General features: G+C 40.2%; 2 protein-coding genes across 2 annotated transcripts; both read left to right on the top strand.

Moving 5' to 3' along the window:
• Positions 1–688: 688 nt before the first annotated feature.
• Positions 689–1663, top strand: LOC140860508 (uncharacterized). Its single transcript, XM_073263516.1, has one exon. It carries the CDS (start codon positions 689–691, stop codon positions 1661–1663), a length of 975 nt encoding a protein of 324 aa, XP_073119617.1.
• Positions 1664–12260: 10597 nt separating this feature from the next.
• Positions 12261–12752, top strand: LOC140860507 (uncharacterized). Its single transcript, XM_073263515.1, has one exon. It carries the CDS (start codon positions 12261–12263, stop codon positions 12750–12752), a length of 492 nt encoding a protein of 163 aa, XP_073119616.1.
• Positions 12753–13787: the final 1035 nt, after the last annotated feature.

Genomic DNA, 13787 nt, shown 5'->3' with positions numbered 1-13787 from the left:
ACTATTTGTTGATACTAATGTTTTGTTGTTCTATCTTGAACGGTTTTTTCTTGATATTGGATTTTTCTTTGTTTCTTCTTGGTGTTGATGTTTTAATTGTTGGTTGGAATTATATTTCTCGAATTATATTTCTCGAATTTTGATATCGTATGCGAGAACTTTTATTGATTGAAAACTACTTTTATTTTTGTAGAATGGAATCTGGAGTAGGGTCTTCTTCCAACCTTGCTTTTTTAGGTTGCTGCAAATGTAATGAGAAATTATTTGTGATTTCAATTATGAGTGGATCTAGTTTGGATGATTTATTTCAGAGTTTGTCAAGCAAATATGAACAAATTAATCCTCAATCTATGTCACTACAATACATAGCTCCAAAGTACAATATGTACGTTACCTTGAACAACAATGATGATGTCCGTAATATGATACATCTTCACATGTGTATGAGGCTAACTATGATTGAATTAAGGGCCGAGAAAAAAGATCAGACTACAGGAGGTTTAAATACTGAGAGGTATAATTCACTCGTTCCTTTTTTTTTTTTGCACTGTCTATACTGTTTACTTCAATAATTATTTGTTATCTTTATGTATAGATAGAGTTTGAAAGCGTGATTTTGTTGTTGTACTTCGTTATAGTTTTTTGGTGATTTTTAATGTTGATTCATCCTAAAAGTAATTCTAAAGTTATGGTTGTGAAATTCATAAGGGACTACGAAGATGACAGACAATCCAGAAGTGATAATGAGCTTGAAGAGGCTCTCGTACAAAATTCCCTTGATTCTTGGTTTCATTGCATACGTGGGGTGGGCCAAACATTCAAAGATGCTGCAGAATTTAGAATTTATATGAAAAAATATTCTGTTGCTATAAGACGCTCATTTTTTTATACCAAAAATGATCGAGATAAGATTATTGTTGTTTGTACTGAACATAGTTGCAAGTGGCGAGTTTATGCATCCAGACATAAGGCAGACAATTTATTTGGGATCAAAAAATGCAATTTACAACACACTTGTGGAGAGGACAATTTATCTGGTAGAGGACATCCAAGAGCTGATTCAGCTTGGGTCGCAGATTTGATGAAGAATAAATTGAGGGGAGAGCCATCTTACCGTCCCTGTGCAATGGTGAAAGATGTACACAGAGATTTTGGAGTAGATTTAGAGTATCACAAGGCTTGGAAGGGCAAAGAATTAGCTATGCATGATCTCCATGGCACAGATAAAGGGTGTTATGACAAATTGAGATGGTATTGTTGTGCAGTTAGAGAAACAAATCCTGGTAGTGTGGCAGATTGTGAGATTGATGTAGTAACCAATAATTTCAAACGGTTATTCCTTTGTTTTAATGCATGTGCAGTTGGTTTTGCTACTGGTTGTAGACCAATGATATTTCTCGATGGAACTCATATTAAAAACAAATATAAAGGTAGTATCCTACTTGCAGTGGCAAAAGATGCCAATGATGATCTTTTTACATTGGCATACGCTGTAGTGGATGCTGAGAATGATTCGAATTGGGAATGGTTTTGTTTTCATTTGAGAGGTGTTCTTGTTTTGCAACATATCATGGTGTTTGAAAAGTTCAATTTTTTCTCAGATAGACATCCCGGTATTATCAAGGCTGTTAAGCTATTATTTCCGGGAAGTCACCATGCGTAGTGTTTGAGGCACTTGGTGGATAATTTTGTGAAGCAGGTTAGTAAGTAATTTAACTTTTTGTTTGAAATCTTCAAATAGTATTATTTATTGACGGTCATATAAATGTCTTAACTTTTTTGTCATTGAAGGTCTTGCGAAGTTATCCGCTACACAACAAAAAACATTGGTCATCTGTGTTTAAGAAAGCTGCATATACCCCTTCACAACAAGAAATTACACGCCACATTAATAATATTTTGGAATCCATGCCTCGTGCTAGTACTTTTATCACAAGTTCTGATCCACAAAGTTGGGCAAATGCTTTGTTTCCTGGTAGGCGATGGGGTGTAATAAATAATTGTAACACCCGGTATTTTAAATACGTAAATCCGCATGCATAATTAGGGTATTTAATTATTTAAATTTTTGATTTATGGGTTAAATAATTATGTGAATTATTTGTGCATGATTTAATTTATTTTTTTTAAGCATTTAACCCATAATTAGTGATTTTACGATTTTTAGTATTTTAATTGTTTTGATCGCGTAGACGGGACCGTGGACGGACGAGATGATAACTTTCTAGCCAATTTATTCCATGAGCATTTTTAGAGCCCAAAAATATTATTTTGAGTTTTATTGCCTCAAAATTTTTAGTATTTAATTTTATATAATTTTAGGAGTCCATTTTTATCCAAATTTAGCCATTTTAATGACTTTTAATTATTTTTAAAATTCCCTAAATTTGTAATTTCGGGATTTTTATATTTTTAGCTTTAATTATCAGATTTTAACTTTTAATGGGAGTTTTTAAATTTTATATTTTATATTTAAAACTTTTAATTATCCTAAAACCTATTTTAATTAAATTAAAAACCCAAAACCTAATCTACCCAAAAACCTAACCGATCACTCACCTCCATCAGCCGCCACCCCCACTGTTCATCATCTTCTTCGACCGAGACACCTCCAAGAACACCATAGCCACGATCTTGAAGCTTCCGAGCGTGTCATCGTCGTCCCGTCGTCCCGGAATCGTCCCACGCACTCCTTTCTCTTCAAACTTCGGTGCAAGGCATGATTCTTCTTATTTTTACGTACTATATCAGTATTTATACGTGTGTGTGTGCGTGAGCATCATTTTTTTAAAGAATTTTTCAGAAAAAAATCAAGAAGAGTTGAAGGTATGCACTTGTTCACGTTTTGGGCATTCATGTTCATGTTTTTGGTTAATGGTGCGTCTCGCTGCTGGCCAAGGGTCTTGAGGTCATGTAAGGGTGGTCTGGACTCGAGTGGCTCGAGTGGTTCGAGCCAAACAAGCCCAGGAAGCAAGCTAGGCGATCGGGTGTTCTAGTTTGGCGCAGGTTAGGGTTTTGGGGAAAGGGTGATCGGCTATGGTGTAGGAGGTGCATGGGGCTGAGGCCTTGGGCTAGGTTGGTCCGCCCAGACGTGGGATACGTCTGGGCGGTGGGGCTCCGGCCAGGGGTGGCCGAAGCAGGGCGGCAGCAGCCCTAGAAGGGCTGCTGCACGCGGCGGCCGAGAAGGGAAGGGGAGGGGGAGCTTCGGGTTTAGGGTTAGGGTGTGGTCCGGGTCGGGTCTGTGGTCCGGGTCAGGTCAGTAGGGTAGTGGGTCGGGTTAAGTTGGTCCGGGTCCGGGTTGGTGGGCTGGGCTCGAGTCTTTTTATTTTTAAAGTATTTTATGAATTAATTGGTTTTTGGGCCAATTAATTAGAAATAAAATTATTTGGACTCCCAAATAATTTTATTTGGGTTTTTTAAAATTTTAATTAAGTTAGTCCATTAATTTTATGGGCTTTTGAGCCCATGAAAGTTATTGGGCCAGTCTTTAGGCTTTTGGGCCCATTGGGTCAGTTTAAGTTGTTTTTGGGCCTAGAATGTTTTATGGGCTTTAAATTATTTTAATTGGGCTTAGAATAATTTTATTGGGCTTAAGTATGTTATTGGGCCATATTTAAGTAAATGGGCTTGAGTGTTAGGGCCAGCAGTCCAGTATAATCCATGAGAAATTTGCATGTGTCCTGATTATATATTTAATTATTTTTATGCATTGAAGTTATTTTAATATTTATACGTTAGTAAGAAATTCAATTAAATATATATGAAGGACACACATTTTATTTAAGTACATGCATTCATGAAATAATTTTATGCATAATTAAATGTTTAAGGTTGAGCCATAATAAAATATTTTATGTTGGAAGTTGAAGTAGTGTGACAATTTAAGGGGGATTCGTCCCCATATGTGAACTATTGAAGGGCAGTTTACTGCCAATTTAAGAGGTGATTCGTCACCGCCACGTACGTTGGTTTCCACGCTGATCAGTATTTAATGTATGATTTAAGGTTACACTACGGATACAACCATGCGATGTTAGAAATTTAACTGCTCAACAATGTTTATGTATTATGTTATTTAAGTTAATTTAAGTTATGTTTATGCCATGATATTTTTAAGCATGCTCATTCATGTATATGTTATGTATTAGTATCCAAGTGATTTAAATTATTTTAAACCCTTGTTATGTTAGCATGTTAGGCCTCTAGGCTCACTACACTGGTATGGTGCAGGTGAGTTCGTAGAGGAGGATGTAGCTCCTACCGGCGGCGAGGACATATGAGCGGACATGCAGTGACCCCGTGACCGTGATAGATGTCTGAGTCACATTGCATGTTTTAATTACGTCAGCATGTTACACTTTTTAATTATTTTTCAGTGGTTGTGGTTTTGAATATTTTCAGTGCATGCAAATTTTACATCATTTTTCTTATGCAGTATTTTTAATTAAATGTTTGACTCAGATATTTATTTTATTTAAAGAATGCAATTTTTATTTAAGTTATTCATTTATTTATTTTAAATCTTTTTATTCTGTGCATGTATGTATGGGTATATATGTGCATATTTTATTTAGTAAGTATATATATATATAAAAAAAAAATTCCGCATATTTATTTATTTAATAATTATAGAGTTAGGGTCATTTCAGTTGGTATCAGAGCACGGTCCTTGGAGGGGTCATTACTACTATGCGAGCTCAGAAATCCACGCTACCGGTCTGTAAGTTTTAAGTGTTTATAGCATGATTTAATTTTTAGAATTTAAGTTAGCATTAATTTTAAACAACTTAGTTATGCATGACGATTTACGTAAAGAAATATGTGGTGGTGCAGAATGCCTCCCAGACCGATGAACAGACGTGGGGGATCTCCACCTACACCTCCACCTCCACCTCCACCTCCGTAGAATCCTCTAGCAGCATTGGAGCAGGCCAATGCGAATATGATGGCAGGGATTACTGCTCTGTTAGAGCAGCAGGCTACTCGTCCTAGGTTGTCCCATGAGGAGGACGTTGCTGAGAGGTTCCAGAAGAAGGGACCCAAGGAGTTTGTTGGTACCACCGATCCTTTGGTGGCTGATGGATGGATTCGCTCTCTGGAGTCCATCTTTGCTTATATGGGGGTCACAGACACCGACAGGGTGAACTGTGCGACGTACATGCTGAGGGGTGATGCAGCGCTTTGGTGGGAGGGTGCTGCCAGGGGAGTTCACCTTCCTACACTGACATGGACAGAGTTTAGGCGTATCTTCTACGCCAAGTACTTCACAGAGGATATGCACAGTCGAATGATCCGGGAGTTTATGAGTCTCCGTCAGGGGGACAAGACAGTGGTCGAGTACGTGAGTCAGTTCGAGAGGGGCTATCGCTTTGTGCCTCTGATTTCAGATAGTCCACCAGAGAAGTTGAGGCAGTTTGTGGAGGGTTTGAGGGCGGATATCAAGAATGATGTTCGCATGGCAGACGTCCTTACTTATGAGTCTGCAGTTAGTAGAGCCTTGCGTTCCGAGGAGGGTCGGAGAGAGATCCAGAGGGAGCAGCAGGGGAAGAGGTAGTTTCAGGCTGGGTATCAGTGACCATCTTCGCAGCCTCCTGCAAAGAAGCAGTTTACAGGACCGGCTAAGGGCCCGAATCCACAGCAGAGGCCACAGCAGAAGAGGGGCGGGGCCCCTAATGCCATAGGTTATCCTACTTGCACGAAGTGTCAGAAGATGCATTCGGGACCTTGTCTTTTGGTAGCAGGAGTTTGCTACCACTGTAGGGAGCCAGGGCATCAGATAGCTAACTGCCCGAGGAAGAAGAACACCGCTGGTAGAGTGTTTGTGATGCAGGCCAAGGAGGTAGATCCAGACACCTCCTTGATCACCGGTATATCTTACCCCTAACATTTTAATAATTTTCCTTTGGTTAAAATTTCGTCTTTAATTTGGAATTGTTGTTATTTGGGTTATTTAACTGCATGTTAGAATAGGAAGCATGTTTTACTTGTGATTAGAATTAAGAATTAGTAGTGACTCGTTGGGGAAAATTTAGTAGTAGTATGAAATTGTTGGGAATTTTCTGCGTGCAGGGAGAATTCTAGTTGGAGGCAACTCCACGTTTGCGTTGCTAGATTCAGGGGCTACGCATTCGTTTATCTCCCTGGAGTTTATCAGGCGGGTAGGCATCACACCTGAGAGTATTGACAGTGGGTATGATGTTACTATGCCGTCAGGACAGATTATTTCTACCTCGAAGGTCATTCGAGGACTGGAGTTGGAGCTGCAGGGACACTCCATTCGAGCAGATGTGGTGGTTTTGCCATTGAGTGGATTCGATTTGATTTTGGGTATGGACTGGTTGACAGTCAATGGAGCTTCGATTGATTTTCGTCGGAGATCAGTGTCAGTGAGACCTACAGTAGGCGACCCGTTCACTTTTCATGCATCTCAGAGCAGTGATTTTTCTCGGGTGATATCTCTTATTCAGGCGAGGAAGTTGTTGAGACGGGGTTGCCAGGGGTTTCTAGCGAGTATCGTCACGACCTCAGAGCCATCTAGCAGATCATTATCAGAGATATAGGTGGTTCGTGACTTTCCGGATGTCTTTCCGGAGGATGTTGCAGGAATTCCACCAGTGAGAGATGTGGAGTTCAGCATCGACTTGGTGCCAGACACCGTGCCTATCTCTAAGGCACCGTACAGACTTGCTCCTATCGAGATGAAAGAGTTGAAGGAGCAGATTTAGGAGTTGTTAGATAAAGGCTTTGTTCGTCCTAGCTTTTCTCCGTGGGGAGCTCCGGTGTTATTTGTGAAGAATAAGGATGGCAGTATGAGACTGTGCATCGATTACCGAGAGCTCAACAGGGTCACAGTAAAGAACAAGTATCCACTGCCGATGATAGAGGATTTATTTGACTAGTTGCAGGGAGCTTCAGTGTTCTCCAAGATCGACCTGCGATCTGGTTATCATCAGTTGCGTGTTAGAGATGTAGATGTGTCCAAGACTGCTTTCAGGACACGATATGGGCATTACGAGTTCTTAGTGATGCCATTTGGGATGACCAATGCTCCAGCGGTTTTCATGGATCTCATGAACCGAGTCTTTCAGCCGTATTTAGATCAGTTCATCATAGTCTTTATTGATGATATCTTGATCTATTCTAGGAGCATCGAGGAGCATAGACAGCATCTTCAGACAGCGTTGCAGATTTTGAGGGAGCATCGTTTGTATGCCAAGTTCAGCAAGTGCGAGTTTTGGCTTGAGCAGGTGGCATTTCTTGGCCACATTATTTCGAGAGATGGGATTGCAGTTGATCAGTCGAAGGTTGAGGCAGTACAAAATTGGGGTATTCCGAAGAATGCTTCGGAGATTCGCAGTTTCTTGGGTTTGGCAGGATATTATAGGAAGTTCATCAAGGGTTTTTCCTCTATTGCAGTACCCTTGACTTCCTTGACCAAGAAGAATGCGAAGTTTATCTGGAGTTCAGACTGCCAGAGGAGCTTTGATCAGTTGAAGGAAGCACTCACTACTGCACCAGTGTTAGCGGTGACAGTACTACACGAGGAGTTAGTGGTGTACACCGATGCGTCTAAGCTGGGTTTAGGCACAGTACTTATGCAGTGTGGCAAGGTTATTGCGTATGCGTCGAGGCAGCTGAAGGTTCATGAGCAGAATTACCCGACGCATGACTTGGAGTTAACAGCAGTGGTTTTCGCTTTGAAAATCTGGAGGCACTATCTGTATGGAGAGAAGTGCAAGATTTTCACAGACCACAAGAGTCTCAAGTACTTTTTCACACAGAAGGAGTTGAACATGAGACAGCGCCGATGGTTGGAGTTGGTGAAAGATTATGGCTGTGACATTAGCTACCATCCGGGTAAAGCTAATGTAGTAGCAGATACTTTGAGTCGGAAGTCGTCAGTGGTCTCATGTTTGACTGTACAGTTACCACTACAGAGCGAGATTCAGAGATTTGACTTGGAGTGTTATCCGAGTGGTCATGCACCGAGCTTGTCAGTGTTGACGGTGCAGCCAGTTCTGCGAGATCGGATTAGGGATGGACAGTCTACTGATGAGGAGTTGCAGCGATGGAGACAGAGAGATGAGGCTAGGGGTAACCTCTTGTATACAGTGGTGGATGGTATCGTTCAGTACCGTGGTAGGATGTGGGTACCGAATGTCGATCAGTTGAGAGCTGAGATTTTAGCAGAGGCTCACACATCTCCGTACTCCATTCACCCCGGAAGTACGAAGATGTACAAAGATTTGCAGCTATTGTATTGGTGGCCCGGGATGAAGAGTGGCATCGGGAGAGTGGTGTCAGAATGCTTGACTTGTCAGCAAGTCAAGGCAGAGCATCAGCGTCCAGTAGGACTTCTTAGACCTCTTCCTATTCCGGAATGGAAATGGAAGAATATTACGATGGACTTTGTGGTTGGCTTACCGAGGAGTGTCAGAGGTTGCACAGCGATTTGGGTGATCGTGGATAGACTCACCAAGTCAGCTTATTTCTTGCCGGTGAGGACTACTTATTCTTTGACACAGTATGCAGAGCTTTACATCAGAGAGATTGTTAGACTGCATGGCATACCAGTGTCTATTGTGTCAGACAGAGATCCGAGATTCACATCTGCGTTTTGGAAGAGTCTGCACACGGCTTTGGGGACTAGGCTTTTGTTCAGCACAACATTTCATCCCCAGACAGATGGTCAGTCGGAGAGGGTGATCCAGGTTCTCGAGGATCTTCTGAGAGCTTGTGTCATTGATTTTCGGGGCTCTTGGGAGACTAGACTGCCATTAGTGGAGTTTACCTATAACAACAGTTTTCAATCGTCTATAGGTATGGCTCCTTATGCAGCATTGTACGGGAGGAGATGCAGATCTCCTGTGCATTGGGATGAGGTTGGTGAGCGGATTCTACTGGGTCCTGAGATTGTGCAGCAGACAGCTGACATTGTGACTCAGATTCGGGATCGGATGAGGACTGCTCAGAGTCGGCAGAAGAGTTATGCAGATGCCAGACGACGAGATTTGGAGTTCGCTGTAGGTGATCACGTATTCCTGAAGGTGTCACCGATGAAGGGAGTAGTGCGTTTTGGCCGGAGAGGCAAGCTTAATCCAAGGTATATAGGGTCATTCAAGATCTTGGAGAGAGTTGGCACGTTGGCCTACCGTTTAGCTCTACCACCGGGGCTAGCGGCAGTGCACAATGTTTTCCATGTATCCATGCTTCGGAGATATGTCTCTAACCCGTCGCATGTGTTGGATTTCGAGCCCTTGCAATTGCCACCAGATCTAGTGTATGAGGAGAGGCCAGTGCGGATCTTGGCAAGGGAGGAGCGGAGGCTTAGGACGCGGGTCATACCGATGGTCAGAGTCCAGTGGCTGAATCACTCAGAGGAGGAAGCTACTTGGGAGACCGAGGCAGACATGAGGACTCGCTACCCGGAGTTGTTCGGGTAAGTACTTTAAATTTCGAGGACGAAATTCAATTTAAGGGGGGGAGAATTGTAACACCCGGTATTTTAAATACGTAAATCCGCATGCATAATTAGGGTATTTAATTATTTAAATTTTTTATTTATGGGTTAAATAATTATGTGAATTATTTGTGCATAATTTAATTTATTTTTTAAGCATTTAACCCATAATTAGTGATTTTACGATTTTTAGTATTTTAATTGTTTTGATCGCGTAGACGGGACCGTGGACGGACGAGATGACAACTTTCTAGCCAATTTATTCCATGAGCATTTTTAGAGCCTAAAAACATTATTTTGAGTTTATTGCCTCAAAATTTTTAGTATTTAATTTTATATAATTTTAGGAGTCCATTTTTATCCAAATTTAGCCATTTTAATGACTTTTAATTATTTTTAAAATTTCCTAAATTTGTAATTTCGGGATTTTTATATTTTTAGCTTTAATTATCAGATTTTAACTTTTAATGGGAGTTTTTAAATTTTATATTTTATATTTAAAACTTTTAATTATCCTAAAACCTATTTTAATTAAATTAAAAACCCAAAACCTAATCTACCCAAAAACCTAACCGATCACTCACCTCCATCAGCCGCCACCCCCACTGTTCATCATCTCCTTCGACCGATACACCTCCAAGAACACCATAGCCACGATCTTGAAGCTTCCGAGCGTGTCATCGTCGTCCCGTCGTCCCGAAATCGTCCCACGCACTCCTTTCTCTTCAAACTTCGGTGCAAGGCATGATTCTTCTTATTTTTACGTACTATATCAGTATTTATACGTGTGTGTGTGCGTGAGCATCATTTTTAAGAATTTTTCAGAAAAAAATCGAGAAGAGTTGAAGGTATGCACTTGTTCACGTTTTGGGCATTCATGTTCATGTTTTTGGTTAATGGTGCGTCTCGCTGCTGGCCAGGGGTCTTGAGGTCGTGTAAGGGTGGTCTGGACTCGAGTGGCTCGAGTGGTTCGAGCCAAACGAGCCCAGGAAGCAAGCTAGGCGATCGGGTGTTCTAGTTCGGCGCAGGTTAGGGTTTTGGGGAAAGGGTGATCGGCTATGGTGTAGGAGGTGCATGGGGCTGAGGCCTTGGGCTGGTTTGGTCCGCCCAGACGTGGGCTACGTCTGGGCGGCGGGGCTCCGGCCAGGGGTGGCCGGAGCAGGGCGGCAGCAGCCCTAGAAGGGCTGCTGCACGCGGCGGCCGAGAAGGGAAGGGGAGGGGGAGCATCGGGTTTAGGGTTAGGGTGTGGTCCGGGTCGGGTCTGTGGTCCGGGTCGGGTCAGTAGGGTAGTGGGTCGGGTTAAGTTGGTCCGGGTCCGGGTTGGTGGGCCGGGCTCGAGTCTTTTTATTTTTAAAGTATTTTATGAATTAATTGGTTTTTGGGCCAATTAATTAGAAATAAAATTATTTGGACTCCCAAATAATTTTATTTGGGTTTTTTAAAATTTTAATTAAGTTAGTCCATTAATTTTATGGGCTTTTGAGCCCATGAAAGTTATTGGGCCAGTCTTTAGGCTTTTGGGCCCATTGGGCCAGTTTAAGTTGTTTTTGGGCCTAGAATGTTTTATGGGCTTTAAATTATTTTAATTGAGCTTAGAATAATTTTATTGGGCTTAAGTATGTTGTTGGGCCAGATTTAAGTATATGGGCTTGAGTGTTAGGGCCAGCAGTCCAGTACAATCCATGGGAAATTTGCATGTGTCCTGATTATATATTTAATTATTTTTATGCATTGAAGTTATTTTAATATTTATACGTTAGTAAGAAATTCAATTAAATATATATGAAGGACACACATTTTATTTAAGTACATGCATTCATGAAATAATTTTATGCATAATTAAATGTTTAAGGTTGAGCCATAATAAAATATTTTATGTTGGAAGTTGAAGTAGTGTGACAATTTAAGGGGGATTCGTCCCCATATGTGAACTATTGAAGGGCAGTTTACTGCCAATTTAAGAGGTGATTCGTCACCGCCACGTACGTTGGTTTTCACGCTGATCAGTATTTAATGTATGATTTAAGGTTACACTACGGATACAACCATGCGATGTTAGAAATTTAACTGCTCAACAATGTTTATGTATTATGTTATTTAAGTTAATTTAAGTTATGTTTATGCCATGATATTTTTAAGCATGTTCATTCATGTATATGTTATGTATTAGTATCCAAGTGATTTAAATTATTTTAAACCCTTGTTATGTTAGCATGTTGGGCCTCTAGGCTCACTACACTGGTATGGTGCAGGTGAGTTCGTAGAGGAGGATGTAGCTCCTACCGGCGACGAGGACATATGAGCGGACATGCAGTGACCCCGTGACCGTGATAGATGTCTGAGTCACATTGCATGTTTTTAATTACGTCAGCATGTTACACTTTTTAATTATTTTTCAGTGGTTGTGGTTTTGAATATTTTCAGTGCATGCAAATTTTACATCATTTTTCTTATGCAGTATTTTTAATTAAATGTTTGACTCAGATATTTATTTTATTTAAAGAATGCAATTTTTATTTAAGTTATTCATTTATTTATTTTAAATCTTTTTATTCTGTGCAAGTATGTATGGGTATATATGTGCATATTTTATTTAGTAAGTATATATATATAAAAAAAAAATTCCGCATATTTATTTATTTAATAATTATAGAGTTAGAGTCGTTTCAATAATAACATTGCCGAATGTTGGAACAACTGGGTTAAACCAGCTCGTCATCTTCCAATTGTTTCTATGGTGGATCATGTACGTGTGCAAATCATGAACATGAAGCACAGACGACGGGAAACAACATCAGTCATGGTTCAGGAATTAAGCCCGAAGAAGGAAAAGGCTCTAGCTACCACATATATTGAATCCAGAAACTTGAGTATTAACAAATCATGTGGTTGGAAATTTGAGGTAGTTGATGGTGATAAATCATTTGCGGTTGATTTGAATGAATGGACTTGTTCATGCAAATCTTGGCAGATTAATATGCTTCCATGCAAGCATGCTTGTGTAGCTATTAAATCAAAGTCAATGTCGCTATATGCTTTTTGTGATCGGTATTTTCATATTAAAATGTATCGTCAAGCATATAAAGGAATGATCAATCCTATACCGACATTTGACATGTATGAGACCAACAATGATGAAGGATCTGTAATCAATGCTCCGGATATACGAAGTCAACCAGGCCGTAGAAGGACTAAGAGGATTCCGTCTCAAGTTGAAACACGTGTGTCAAAGTGTGGTCGTTGTCATAAGCCAGGGCACAACAGACGTAGTTGCAAAGAAGCCATAGAATAGGTTTATATTGTTAATTGAAATAGTATCTCAATATTGAGTGTACCTACAATGATTTACTTGTCGACATCCTTTTCTTATTATATATGATTACTACGAAGTATTGATAACTAATTTATTTTTTTACATTTCTGCAGCAGAAAAAGGAGAGAGAAAGGGCAATTGATCGTGGATTTGCCTGCTAGGAAGCATACACGTTCCAGTGGTGGATTTGTGGTTTAGTTTTAGTTTAATGGTTTCAGTTCTTAGACATTTTAGTCCGAACTTTGTGGACTTCTATTTATTTATGGTTTTGTTTTGCCTAGATGGTTCTTGTGTTTGTATTGTGCACAACATATTGATATTCTTGTTATCGTTGACGATTAATGTTGATGGTGTTGTTATTTGGTATTGTTGGATGCTCATAAAATAAACGCATATGCCTTTTTCTTCCAAATCCAGAATTTCCGCAGATGCATTAAAACAAGCGCAGAAGCGCTTCCTATGTTTCTGAATTCTCTGTACAATCACGCAGATGCGTGAATTAAGCCGCAGATGCGGTTCTTCTTCCTTCTCAGTTTTCTGCTCACTGCCTCTTCACGCATAAGCGTGACTTTCTCCCGCATATGCGCAACTTGGATTCTTCTATTTATTTCTTAAAATCTCAATCAATTCACGCAGAAGCGCGACATTCTCGTGCATATTCATGATTTGATCAAATGCTTTTAATATGTAAGAAATGAAAATCCTCAAGTCTCACTTTATTCCATTGTGCTTGTTTTACCACGTTATGTACTTTATTATCGGATATTTGTACTTCATGATAGGCTTGTCTGTACCTAATTTTCTGAAATATGTACTCTCGTTAGTTATTTTAATATTTATTGGTTAGTGCATATTTATTTGCCACCAAGTAATTTTATTCACCAACCAAAGTGCACATGCATCTCCTATATTCACCTCCTCAACTTAGTGAATAAATCGAAGGCCATGCTTGTTGACAAATGAAATTTCTCAAGTCTTGCTTTATTCCAATGTGTTTGTTTTACCACGTTTTGT

This window comes from Henckelia pumila, chromosome 4 (assembly GCF_033568475.1).
Source record: "Henckelia pumila isolate YLH828 chromosome 4, ASM3356847v2, whole genome shotgun sequence".
NCBI classification, from domain to species: Eukaryota; Viridiplantae; Streptophyta; class Magnoliopsida; order Lamiales; family Gesneriaceae; genus Henckelia; species Henckelia pumila.
The sequence above is the reverse complement of the archived record's forward strand: the minus strand, read 5'-3'. Positions and strand labels throughout refer to the sequence as shown.

Coding starts and splice junctions, on each gene's coding strand:
- LOC140860508 (XM_073263516.1), top strand. CDS start 689: ATGGTTGTGAAATTCATAAGGGACTACGAAGATGACAGACAATCCAGA.
- LOC140860507 (XM_073263515.1), top strand. CDS start 12,261: ATGGTTCAGGAATTAAGCCCGAAGAAGGAAAAGGCTCTAGCTACCACA.